Genomic DNA, 14,212 nt, shown 5'->3' on the forward strand with positions numbered 1-14,212 from the left:
TGTGGCTCATACTATGAAGGGCATGACATAAAGACCAAATTACAACTACAAAGGACATACCAGAATGTGTGTGTGGCAAAACCAGAAATCAGGATCCAACAGTGCCATTTCATAGTGCAGAGCACGGGTCACATGAACCTGCATGGGCACCAGGTATGGGCACCAGGGGGTGGTACAGTTCTCTATTTCTTTGACCCATACCTGCACCTATACCCATGGGTATACATACCATTTCCAGAGGCCCTGGATGGCTTAGGAGAGTTCTGACCTACATGCCTGGTATTTTGAGAATGGAACTTTTTTCTATCCCCACGCAATCCCCAAACATTGGTCAGCATCTCAGACATGTTGCCAAAGCGCACTGCTTCCAGCCCTGAGCAATTTGGTCCAGTGGGCAAGCACACGTGAAGGCTAAGGGTTTGCTGCCACCACCAAGAATACTGGAAAATCAAACAAGACCTCCAGCAGGCACACCTGGAGACTACTTCAACCTCATGAAGCACCCGTGCAAACCACATGCATGTGTCAAGGACTTCCCCAAGGATGATGATGACTCCAGCAGTGATGGAAAAATCACTGTGGCAGACCACAGTGGTCACCACAAGCCCAGAGCTGGTACACCAAAGCAAGAGACAGCTAACAAAGAACTTGGTGAGCACATTACAGTCATCAACAATGAGTCATCACTCATCTAATTCTACAGAGCACTTGAATAAAGAATGGACTCTGCTGGTCTATGCTTTCTACAAGCCCAACATCACTACCAGAACTGATAGTGGTGAAAAGTGTGCGCACAAGTTTCATTGTGCAACCTGTGGTTGCCCAGAGAGTGTCTCGCATTGGTTGGACCAAAAGGATGGGAACTCAACAAGGTATCTGCAAAAGCATGCAAAGAAATGCTGGGGAGAAGAGGTGTTAGCTGTGGCAGACATGCTCAGATCAACTAAGAAAGCATGCAACGGCATGAAGGCATACTTGTACTCAGGTGAACAAAGAATGAAACTTGGTCAGTATCATTGCCTATCTGATAATATGCCAACCAATAAGACTCACTTGAGCACCAGTGTGGAGATTGTCAACTGGGTGTCCAAAAGCCTCTGACCATTCTCTATTTTTGAAGACATGTCATTTCATGCCTTGATGAAGACTGGCCACCTGGAGTTTTGGGATCCAATTGCAATGGACTGTTGTGTACAATTCCACAATGTGTTCACTTGCATGCACACTCACATTAGACAGATGCTCCAGGTCAGTACATGTTTCACTTCTCACCTAAACAGACATAGATGAGTACATATCTTAGGATTACAACAGCAAGCTCAATTTTGCAACTGATTGTGCACCTCTCCCCACTTCAAGCATAACAATGCCCTGCTGTGGATTGTGCTTGACATCGTAGAGCTTGCAAAGGCCCACTTGGGTATAAACCTTGCCATTGTCTTTGCGGACACACTCAAGAGCTTGGGATCAGGGACAAGGTCAGTACATAGGTGCAAAAGCAAAGCAGGCACTCACATGTGTGCATGGCATGGATACTCGCAGTCAGTGCTGACAATGTGTCAGCAAATGATATGATGATTGACAAGATGGGGGAGCTTGTTGAGAGCTTCCAGGGGCAGAGTGGACATGTTTGCTGCTTTGATCACATACCAAACCTGGTTGTCAAGACACTCTTGAAGCAGTTTGATGTTACTCCACACCATGGAAAATGCCACTCTGGATGTGATGGAGGTGACTCTGCAAGAGCTGGCACAAGACTTGCTGGGGAGTGGGCCATGTCTGGCAATATGATCCCTTCAGTTTAAAATCTCAGAGCAAGCAGGCCACATGTCTAGTACTGTCCGTCACATCTGTACTACTACCACCTCCATCAGCTCCAGACAGTCAATCTTGCATGTCTCCCACTCTGAGACTGCATTCTGAAATTCTGAACTTATTGTAGATGCCTTGATGACCCTGCTGTTCTTGTTCACATCCTGTACATCAGTGATTGAACTTAAACATGCAGGCTTCCCGACAGATGTGGTACCAAAAATATTGAGCTCATCTTCCACCATTTAATCTCCATGAATCCACATAATTACAAGTTTAAATGCCTTGCCCATGGCTAGGACATTGCTCAGGTAATTATTTCACACTCCTCAATGCATATATAATCTAACCTGTTTTGGTTATTGCAAAATTTTGATCATCTGTCTAGTTTGTGATCTGTGCCTTCATTATATGTTACTGTTATCTTCTTCATAACAATATCAGTCTGGCTACAAGCTATACAGCATTGCTATGACATGTAGCTGCAGGGTCCAGGCTGTACACCATGCACATAGTCCTCATTTGGTTATCCAGACTCCACAAAGCTTCAACTGAGCCCATTGTGATCTGTTGGGTGCATCATAGCTGGCATGCATTCCAAAAAATTAATTGCATAATTCTGAATACAAGTCAGTCATGTATATATCAGCATTCCATGCACGTAGTTGTAGATGCTACTGCTAAGTGGTGTCATGAATGGTCACTGACGGTGTTACATTACAATATTGCAACTTTATAGAGTGCATAGGCATGACATAGTGTCAGAACAGTTTACATGTAATGATTGCCTCTAGAGCTCAGGCATGTGGTATAGAAACTGTTAATGTAATTATCTCACACTTAAGGCCAAACATCACAGTCACAGAGGTAATATATTGCAAATTCAGCCGCAATGCGTGATATGGGATACTTGATACAGAAGACGGCAAAAAGCCAGATGCAAAGGCTAACCTACAAGATTAACAACACTGTTAAATGGAAAAGATGTCATCAACAGCGAGATCAGCATGAATGCTCCTTCTCAGCCAGCAGATTGTCAACCAGATTGCTCAGGTTCTGCAAGTGCCTTGTGAAGGACAGCCAGTTCCTCTTGATGAGATACTTCAAGACTTGCAGCGCCTCCATGAGCTGGGCACCAATGCAGTTGCGCTTTGGAGTGTCCATGTTGGCACTTGAGGAGAAGAGGTGTTTGCACAGCACCGACATCGCCTGGATTGGGAGGTAGCCCATGGCAATGTGCCACAGAATGGGCCACTGCTTCTTGATGTGTGGGTTCTGTCTAATATTTAGCTACTAGTGATAAAATACCAACCAGCAGAGGAGCACATCTTCATGCTTGGGCTCTCTGCCCTTGGCAACCCGCTCTGCATACTCGTGGTCCATGGAGTTGGCTTCTCACTGTGCTGGTGCTGACAACCAGTGTTGAATACGCAAAGCCCACAAACCTCATTTTACCTCCGCTGCATGCTGGGGTGTTGTTGTCGCTGAGGTTGGACAGCAGGAGCAGGGGCTTCAATGTCGTCCATGAAGTACTTCGCTTTGTACTTCCTCATCTGAGAGAAGCTTTGTCAATTATGTGACCAATTACGATCCCTGAGGTACAAAGGAATCGTTCTTACGACTGGAGGGCATGAAACGCCTTACAGTGACGCCCGATATGGAAGGAGTCCACGTGACTTTTTGAGGCCCAGATAAGCAAAGATAAGTAACTGATACTAATGTCCTATTAGTGGGACCTAAAATTTGAAACTCCCAGACAATGCAACTTGCACCAACAGATACAAATAAATGCTGTGGCTGGCTGCTCTGTCCTGGGGTGAGGGCCCACGAAACACCTTCCAGTGGTGCCCAATATGGCAACTGGTGGCTTTCATCATGTGACTTACAGGCTGGCTGGCTGCTGTGGCCTGCCAGTGCTCACACTGTATACAGTCAATTAGTAAGTAATCATAGTAGACATAGTATGCCCATCTGATAGCCATCCATTCAAAGAGTATACAGTAATATTCCTAAGCACTTACAGTGGCTGGTTGGGCTGGAAAGCGCAAAACAAAAAAATCCACATGTGCCTCTGCATAAGTCAAAGCACCTCTGTCTGCTCCAGATACTCACTGAATCATCAGGACAGTGACCTCATGCAGTTGAATGACTTTGTATGTGTCAGTTGCTTCTGTGATACAGCAAAGATGAGCAATATTGGGCAGTTTGACCACTAGTGTGCATATAATTGCTTATGTGTCATGTCTATCACTGACTTGTGTCATTTATGATGACCAACTGTACCTGTTTAGTTTCCTAATATATTATCAGGATTTTGCGCATTTTTACAAGCTCATAACAAGCCCATTTGCCCTGTATTAGCTGTGGTTTCCTTATTGGGCAGGTTGCCTGCTACTTATGGCAATACACACTTGTTGATCAACAAGTCATCTTGCAGTGTAGTCTCCCAGACTCTGTTGCAAACTGCTGCAAAAAGTAATGGTCCTTAATAGGATTCACCATTCTCAGCCCAGCGACAAGTTTCATTGAATCCAAAAAACCTCGAAATATTCATGCTAGTAGTCCTCATACTATAGACTCTATAACGGGTATCAGTTTGCTGTAATGTCCATTACTCATGCCACAATATGCAAAACAAAAAATGCACAAGTTGTCATGGTTTTCTTTACTTCGTGCACAGGATTCAAATAAACAACACAGCATATCCACATTTTTAGACCCACTGGATAGTGAAGTTGTATCATTGCTAGACTGCTGAATAAAAATGCAAAACTGGGAGATTGGATCCAGGGCAACTTTCATCAGACATACAGTTCATAAGGTTCCTTAGATAATATCTATGCAGGATAGCAATGACACTCCCTTAGCATACTGCTACTTTTGGTCAAAACTGCCCTTTTGAGTGTTACTGCTCTTCCATGGCCTTGATAAAATCAAACATATCCCAAAAATCTACAATGGTATGTGTCATATCATAGATGTAATCTTGGGTATCACTTTACCATGTAGCTCACTAATGAGGGCCCCATTTGCACATCAAGCACAGAGAATTCCGACTAAATTTGGTTTCTCTCCCACTTATCTGATTCATATAGCCATATATCATACTCACAGACATTCCATCAAAGTATCTGGCTACTATATGGGGCAGAAGGATTTCCCTGTGAGTTGGTGGTTTGCTAGTTGATCTGAGCTCAATAATCATTACAAAATTAGGGCTTGACAATCTTTGTGGTGTTGCTTCACAACAGTGATAGCTTCTGTGCAAGTCATAAGACTGCATTTGTGTTTGCAGCCCAATCCAATATTCAAGATGGCTACTACAGTGCTGCTCATGTGATTTCTGATAAAATATTGGTCGAAATAACTGACAATGGCTATATAGTGCTGTACCAATATTGACAAGTTGAAACTTGTCAACAACTTCATGCTGCCCACATTGTTTCTTGTGGCAACACCTCTATGTAGCATCCAATGAAAACCATTGAGTGTTCACTGACTTCACTACAGGGATTCCAGCAGCTATCTGTGTTGTACCAGGCAAAATGAAGCATACTTACATGTTGGATCAATACTATATAGGTACTACCACCAGAATACATCTCCACATTCCTATTCTGTCCAACCTATGCCTATATCACCACATAAAGGGTCACTCAGCATTGTGTACTTTATGCCAATGTGCATGCCATCACTCAAAATCAAAAAGAAATTGATGGGTAGAGATTCAATGAGAACACTGGCTCAATAGGGGAAGTCATAAATACATGTTTCTGAGGCAGATGGCCTTGGAGCTCATGGAAGGAAACCACATTGTTTTTTCATTAGCAAGTGGCTGTAACCCGCTGTTGGAGTCTGGGTTAGAATTAGTATAATACTTACTTCAAGGTAACCAGTTACTTGAAGTCGAGCAATAGAGTAGAGGATGTCTCCTTCGTTACAGAGGAATAGTTAACGGAATTGTATGTTTAAATGAATAGATTACCGAGGTATTCAATACTCGGTAACTCAGAAGGAAGCGTCGGTAATGCTTAAGTCCAGTAGAGCAGTTACCGAAGTGTCGGTAATCAATGATTACCGAGAAGCGATGTTAGAATGTTGATCAGTATGATGAACCTTCTCCGATGAACCCGACTCTTGTAGTCAGTTGAAGATACTTAGACCTTACTAGTAGCGCGAAGACTGTACTAAGTAAGGTCTCACAATCACAGGTCTTAGAGCACGTCAGTAAGAACTCAGTGAGAGTGGTCGAGTGGCTAGTATGGCTAACTTAGCACTCGGGGCGAAGCAAGTCTTCGTGTGGCACACAAGGTGAATTTCGGTAAAGAGTGTAGATGTATTGCCGCAATCTTTCGTCTCGTCTTATATACATTTTCTATGTCTCAATCCTGTACACTACTACCAGTCCAAGGCTGTCCTACGTACCGTACTTGAGACATGTAAGATCTCACAGCCCAAGTCCTCACCGAGCTAAGTCCGAAGTGTCAGCGCAGCCTCTCCTCGGTGATCCCTCGGCCTTGCCATTACCGACAGTCAATAGTCCTCGGTGTCTCGGCCCGTCATTCCGTCGGTATTGTAGTCTTGAAAGGGATTTCGGCAATTACCGGAAGTTGCCGGAAGTTACCGAGAGGTGTGTTCACCCAATCGTCGGTAATGCCATTGTGCTTACCTAATGAACCTTACCGACAATAGCGGAGCTTGGAACAATAGTGATGACTCGAGGCATATAAGTCGGACTTGGATTCTTAGAGATATCCATAACACCCGCCCTGCAGTTACTACGATACATCACTACGGACACTTACCTTACACAAACGTCACGGTTCCGCACACATACCCGTCACCATTCCTTCACGTTACATAAGCAATTCCCTTCATGTTTGGATTCACACCTTCAATGTCCTTTAGTCTCTACTATTGCACAATGAAGGTATGTACTTCAGTACACTGCAATATGCTTGTACTTATGAGTCTCTATCATTGCGCAACAAAGACACTTGGTTCCTGTTCTTGTTCTGAGTGATTACCTGGTGTTAGGGATAGAGGCTTGATAGCCTCAGAGCGCACAGAAACTCGTTAGAAGTGTTTACTTGCCGAGTGGCTGCATCAGTGAAGGTTTGTCATGTGCTTATCTTACTTTCCTTATCTTTCCTTTTATCCCTCTGAATGGACATCAATGTAGCACTTTCATTGTTTCATTACCAAGGTATTGATTACTGACATTTTGATGCTTTAGAAGCGCTTGTTACTGTATCTACTAAACGAACTATTACCGAGTTTCTAGTGTGTTCTTACTCATTATGACCAGATGCTTTCAGCACTGATACAAGAACTATTGTATGCTCAGTAAATGATGGTTATTACCGATCAATTACCGAGTTATAATGGTTTTGTATTGGTATACAAAGGAACAGCTGTGCTATCTTTAGGCTGTACACCAAAAATGCGGACTCTTGCATGCCTTGGTAATGCCTTGGGAATCACAGTCCTGAAACAGTGGCTGTACTGTGGCTGTGCTAGGATGACTCGGTAACATAGCTTGCCTTGTTGGAAACAATGAACTGTAAGGCTATGATCCTATTGTTCTCCTAGAATGGCCTCTGAAGCGGTGTAAATGAGTCAAGGACATGTACTATACACTTCTATGACACTCCTTGATTTTCTATATACTTCCATGTAGCTCCATTGGCTGTGTCCTTGGTAATGGCATAAAAGGCCATTCCTGAGCACGGTCAAGGACATCTATCATCCAATCCACCATCTACTCTTCACCGAAACACACCCTGTGTGCCACTCAAAGTCTTACTTTGTCCCGAGTGCTAAGTTAGCCATACTAGCCACTCAACCACTCTTGCCGAGTTCTTACCAACGTGCTCTAAGACCTGCGATAGTGAAACCTTACTTAGCACAGTCCTCGCACTACTAGTAAGGTTTAAGTAACCCATTGACTGACTTCACAAGTTGGGTTCAGTAAGAGAAGGTGCTTAGTCATCATCTACTTCTGTGAACTTGTTGTTACCAACATCAATAGATCTCTGTATCAACTAGTTCCATACTAGCACGTCTCAGTGGCATTACTATAATTAAAGTGGTTAGCCTAACCAGCAACTCACTTGACACTAAAGCAAGCCTTATAGCCATTAGCTGGCTGAGGATTAATTGCCTTAGTGAGCCCCTCTTGAAGCACGGCCTCGTGCTGCTACATTAGGGTTTTGTAACTTGCCATCGTCACTGTGCAGTCAAAGCTAGCTGTTCAGACTTCCATTCAACTTCTGTTGTGTGACTTCAAAACCGAAGAAGCCCATTCCTTCAGAATCAACCTCTGGATACTAATCCTCTGTATTCAGACTTCATCCTCTATTCTAAAAAGCTCTAAACCTCGGCAATAATCCCCATTCATTGCCGACTCAAATCCATTCTTAGCTTACTCTTCCCAGTTGAAGGGCAGTACTGCATACTTGTATAGCAGCACTGACTAAAGTCCCACCCTCTTTTGTATTTGTTGTGGATCTGGTATCCTCATTACAGCTCAACTTTGCGCCATCTCGGTAATTGCATTGCCGAAGATTACCGAAGATTTTACCATTTGTTACTGCTTTGTACAGGCAATACAAATCTCTATTACCGAGGTTACTATTCCTATTGACTCGGCAATAAATTCGGTAAGTAGCTGTTGTTAAATGAAAAACAGAATCATAACACCCGGTGTGCGGACAGTGGGCTTACAGTGGCTATATCTGTTGAATGTTTTTGATGTGTATTCTTTCTGTTTATCTTTCCTGTCAAAAATTGAAAGGTCATCATTGTATGCTTTCATTGTACTATGACCATGATATTTGGACACTGACATTTCAATGCTTTGAAGCACTTAACAATGCATATACTATCTGGACTATTAGTGTGACTGTTTCCCAATTTCTGTTGTGTTCCTGCTCATTCCAGTTGTGATAAAATCCTTCAGTACTGATATAGTTGCTGTTGTATGCTTGGTTAGTGATGATAATACTAATCAATTACTAAGTTATAATGGTAGACTCTATTTTGGTAACCATGTCAAGCATTATCAGGGTTTTCACAACATCTTACCGCTTTGAATAGCTCAAAGAGATCTATTTCACTGAGATTCAAATCCCTATTGACAGGGTGATTAACTCTGTGATCAGATGTCTAAAATTGAAGCTGAGATATGACAGACGGGAACTCAAAAAAGGCAGAGAATGTAAGAAAATATGTTCATTGACATCATCACTCACACTTGGCAGTTCTCTTATGACATCTGTTTGATCATCAATGGTTGATCGTAACATATGTATATGAAAGCCATCAATTTGCTGATTGTACTGTAGCAATCAGTGACTGATAAACACATCATAAGGCAACCTCCCTGTGCTCTAGATATGTCAGGCACACACCCAAATAATGAAACCATATGCCTGAGCCCAAGGGGCATTCATATGCAACTTAACTGTTCTGACACCACGTTGGCCTGCCTATGCACCCTCTAAAATGTGATTTTACATGTGACACCATCATAACTGTTCATGACACCAATCAGCAATAGCATCTGCTGAAATGGAGTGACTACTTGCAATGAATGCTGCTAGATATATGATTGACTCACTTGTGCATTCATTACAATCATGTAATTCATTTTGGATAATACTTGTCAGCTACCATGCACCCAACAGCATCACAGGCACAGATTATAAGATGGACTGAGGACCAAAATTGTGCAATAATCAAAACAGAGGGTAGAGAACATATAAGCGGTGAGGAGTGAGAAATGATTACCAAAGCAATGTTCTAGCCATAGGCAAGGCATTTGAACTCACAATTCTGTGGATCCATGTAGATTGAATGATGGATGATGGGCTCAATAGTTGTTGGTACGTAGATGGTACCATGTCTATAGGGAAGCCTGGATATGTAAGTTCAACCATTGTGAAGGTCATGAAGAAGAATAGCGGGGCTATCAAGGCATGTACAAGTCAGAATCCACAGTGAGAGATATGTAAGATTGGATGTCTGGAGCTGAGGAGGTAGTGTTACAGATATGAGAGTACTAGACATGTTGCCTGCTTGCTCTGAGATTTCAAACTGAAGGGATCGTATTGCCAGACATGGCCCGCTCCCCAGCAAGGTTTATGTGGGGCCGTATAGCTGGCCGTGGAAAAGGAAAGCCCAAGCTGAATGATCCCAACTTCCGGAATGTGTCCATGATTCTATCAAAGAACTCACACAGAGACCGCATCAATGAGCTTGGTGTGACATGATTTGCCAAGGATACAGGACAGACACTGGAGACATTCTATTCACTTGATCACTATGGCAGTCCAGATGAGGGTACTAGGCACAATAAATCCAAGAAGAATGCAGAGGTGAAGCACAAGGTTGACAAGATTTATCCTCATCTGCAAGAACAGCTCTGGATGCTGCCACACAAGGACACTAATAACCATCCAGGAAAGTTGTCACTGTGCATAGGACTACCTGTCATGATCAAGGCAAATGAAGCCACAGAATGCAATGTAACAAATGGTGCAGAAGCCATTGTTGTTGGCTGGGCATCTAAGCCACTAACTGGTGATAAGAGAATGCTTGAGGCTGTATTTGTAAAGCTCACAGCTGCGCCAACACCTGTGAAGTTGGATGGCCTTCCAGAAAATTTAGTGCCCATTGCTGCACAGTCTATGAAGATACCTTGTCTGATGCCCAATGACTGCACATTAACAATCCATAGGACACAGGTAGCATTGATACCCAATTTTGCCATGACAGCATTCAGCGCATGTAAAAGAAGCACATCACTATTCAAAAACCCCCGCCACTGCTATCTGAACATCCCTAACTTTGACGTCCACAATGCAGTGGTGCCCAGTCTGCAGCAGCCGCCTGTCCCTCCCAGCCTTCAACTCGGTCAGGCTGGCAATTCCTCTATCTTGCAACAACGGCACCCGCTCTTGCTCGATCTCTCTGATGCCACAGGGACCACAAGTTGCCCTTGATTGGGCTCTGAGCGTGCATCAAAAGTGGAAGAAGGTTGATGGCAGAGTTGCAAACACTGCACATATCTGCAAGACCTAGTAAAGATCTATCACCCATAGCACCCTTAGCTGCTGACACATTCAAGCAGCGGTCTGTGCAAGACCTGGGTGGTCCGCCTCCCAAATGGCGTGTATGAGTTCATGTCCGCGTACGCGGACTACTTCGGTCAAGTGTGGACCGATTATTTCTACTATTGGCCATACGATTATCCCAAGGATTCAAGTCTCCTTGGATGGGACGACGACTTGTGGGAGCAGGGTGTGGACATGATGCTGGCCACACACGAAGCGTGCTTGCGGGTGGAGGAGTGTTCAGGAATGTATTGAGCACGTCCATATCATCACAATCATAGAATTTTTGCTGTCCTACGCTATTGTACCCCCCATTTTGTCACAAATATTACATTCCCTTGCCCCAGTATTATTGTAACATCATGCACACAACCTACATTTGTCAGCCAGAACAACTATCAACCCAACATGCACAAAGAATATGAATGAGGAATGAGTACTTATCAATGTATAGAAGGGAACAAGCACCATAAATGGATCCCCGACTCCTCCCAAAGGGAGGAGGGCTTTCTCAAGATGAAACATCAACAAGCCGTAGCATGCCGCCATACACGTGGGAGAACTGTCCATAACAGGAGCAACTCTTACCATAACGAGGTGCAGTCCCGGCACCAAGCACACATGCTTTCCACATATAGCAGGTAGTTCCACTCCATCCCGGCTCCGTTGGCTGGATCTCAATGCAATGTCTCTGCAAGTATATATAAAAGTGTGTTATGAAGTTGCGACTCCAGTTTCTTTTCAACAAAGGATTGGGTGTGGTGTAACATAGACTAAGACAGTTTAGGTCAAAGTGGATACTGTTGGAACATATGGCCAAGCGCGTGCCCAAATACCGATGCGCTGCATCACAGTGCGATGCTACTGCACCTGCCATTCCCCTTAATGTACCTTCCCCATCAATTACGGACTTGTATATTACTCGCAATCCTTGTGTATTTACCCTTGCGTGTTTGTCTCCCCGCCCCAAGGATGACACAAACCGCTCCAGTACCTATTGATTCCTGCTGCTTACTCGTTCTGCCCGCTCGTTCCCACGCCCCGCCGCCGCTTACTTCAACAGATGCTGCCTTAGAGGCCCCGAGATGCCCGGGCGGCAAAGCCGCCATGGGTGTGAGGGCCTCCAGGGGCCTCCAAGTGAGTCTCACTAGTAAGTAGGCATCAACAATATTGAATGACAGTGACACCGGCTCGGTACCACAATATTTTATGAGGCACATAGTGGTATTGTTCTAATAGACTGTTTCCTGGTACTAAGTACTTATTGTTAGAACCTTATGCAGTCTGAATTTCCCAAGAGGAGTTGGGGATCCGTGCTTGCACCGCTACAGATAGATTAAAGCCTAAAAATAGGAGTTCAAAATTAGATGCTGGGGAAGTGAGGCCGTGCGTTCAGTAAATTTTCTCTCACTACAAACCACAACCCGCTCATCATCAGTTCAGCCTTACTATTTGTGAATGGATCCCTCTATTGGCACTGAGCAGTATCCAGACGTCATAGTTGAATGGGTACACCGGGTGGAAGCAGGTTTCACCCATCCCTTGGGCATTCACACTCTGCGCTCTCAAGCCGCTCTCGATGCCCAGCGCCTTGCCGCTGCCACTGAACCCAATGTGCCTTGGTCTCGCACCTAGTGAGTTTAAATATCATTAATCATTCCGACTAATTCACATAATATGATTGCCACAACAGTTCTACCTACTATGAATGCATAGTCACCTATGCTGGAGGGGTAGAATTCTCATGCTGTTATGTCAACGGTGACGGACACCGCCTCTTGTGCAGCATACAGTTCAATATGTCGTGTGCATGCCAACTGGTGCAGCTGGAAATAATTGCAGGAAATGGGCAGTGGTCATACTACAAAGATGAAGTCCCCCATTCCCAATGTAGCACCAATTGAATTCCCCAAGTATGTGTAGATTACAATAGGTGCAAGAATGTCATTTTATGAATCAGTGGTGATATACCAGCAGTCAGTAAGCTCAACAAGACACTCAATAAGCAACTTTCCAATGGAAGAGTGGCCCAAACAGTGGGTGCTAATACAATATACCCCAATCTCACACAATATACTGTGTAGCAACTCATTCTGTTGTACTGTGTTAATCAATACTGACAGTATCTAGTATCATCAATACAGCAACCCCCAGCAAACACTATGATAGCTTGTTAGTGTCCCTACCCAGTGAACTACAGCAGAAAACAATGTGAACTGACACCAAAGGGATCATACTGCCAGTAATGGCCCTCTCCCCAGCAAGTCTCTTACTGAACCCAACTTGTGAAGTCAGTCAATGGGTTACTTAAACCTTACTAGTAGTGCGAGGACTGTGCTAAGTAAGGTTTCACTATCGCAGGTCTTAGAGCACGTTGGTAAGAACTCGGCAAGAGTGGTTGAGTGGCTAGTATGGCTAACTTAGCACTCGGGACAAAGTAAGACTTTGAGTGGCACACAGGGTGTGTTTCGGTGAAGAGTAGATGGTGGATTGGATGATAGATGTCCTTGACCGTGCTCAGGAATGGCCTTTTATGCCATTACCAAGGACACAGCCAATGGAGCTACATGGAAGTATATAGAAAATCAAGGAGTGTCATAGAAGTGTATAGTACATGTCCTTGACTCATTTACACCGCTTCAGAGGCCATTCTAGGAGAACAATAGGATCATAGCCTTACAGTTCATTGTTTCCAACAAGGCAAGCTATGTTACCGAGTCATCCTAGCACAGCCACAGTACAGCCACTGTTTCAGGACTGTGATTCCCAAGGCATTACCAAGGCATGCAAGAGTCCGCATTTTTGGTGTACAGCCTAAAGATAGCACAGCTGTTCCTTTGTATACCAATACAAAACCATTATAACTCGGTAATTGATCGGTAATAACCATCATTTACTGAGCATACAATAGTTCTTGTATCAGTGCTGAAAGCATCTGGTCATAATGAGTAAGAACACACTAGAAACTCGGTAATAGTTCGTTTAGTAGATACAGTAACAAGCGCTTCTAAAGCATCAAAATGTCAGTAATCAATACCTTGGTAATGAAACAATGAAAGTGCTACATTGATGTCCATTCAGAGGGATAAAAGGAAAGATAAGGAAAGTAAGATAAGCACATGACAAACCTTCACTGATGCAGCCACTCGGCAAGTAAACACTTCTAACGAGTTTCTGTGCGCTCTGAGGCTATCAAGCCTCTATCCCTAACACCAGGTAATCACTCAGAACAAGAACAGGAACCAAGTGTCTTTGTTGCGCAATGATAGAGACTCATAAGTACA

The 14,212-nt window shown here is 43.9% G+C and overlaps 2 protein-coding genes across 2 annotated transcripts; both read left to right on the plus strand.

The window, feature by feature from the left end:
• Positions 1-675: 675 nt before the first annotated feature.
• On the plus strand, positions 676-1,101 carry C8Q71DRAFT_715993 (uncharacterized protein; the record flags this gene model as incomplete). The annotated part of the gene is made up of 1 exon (XM_047921078.1): positions 676-1,101. The coding sequence occupies one exon, from the start codon at positions 676-678 to the stop codon at positions 1,099-1,101; it is 426 nt and encodes a 141-aa protein (XP_047774180.1).
• A 9,573-nt stretch (positions 1,102-10,674) lies between these two features.
• Positions 10,675-11,183, plus strand: C8Q71DRAFT_727126 (uncharacterized protein; the record flags this gene model as incomplete). Its single annotated transcript, XM_047921827.1, has 2 exons — positions 10,675-10,895; positions 10,946-11,183. 2 exons carry the CDS (start codon positions 10,675-10,677, stop codon positions 11,181-11,183), a joined length of 459 nt encoding a protein of 152 aa, XP_047774181.1.
• Between the last annotated feature and the right edge of the window lie 3,029 nt (positions 11,184-14,212).

This window comes from Rhodofomes roseus, assembly GCF_022264815.1.
Source record: "Rhodofomes roseus strain CIRM-BRFM 1785 chromosome Unknown C8Q71scaffold_28, whole genome shotgun sequence".
Lineage (NCBI taxonomy): Eukaryota > Fungi > Basidiomycota > Agaricomycetes > Polyporales > Fomitopsidaceae > Rhodofomes > Rhodofomes roseus.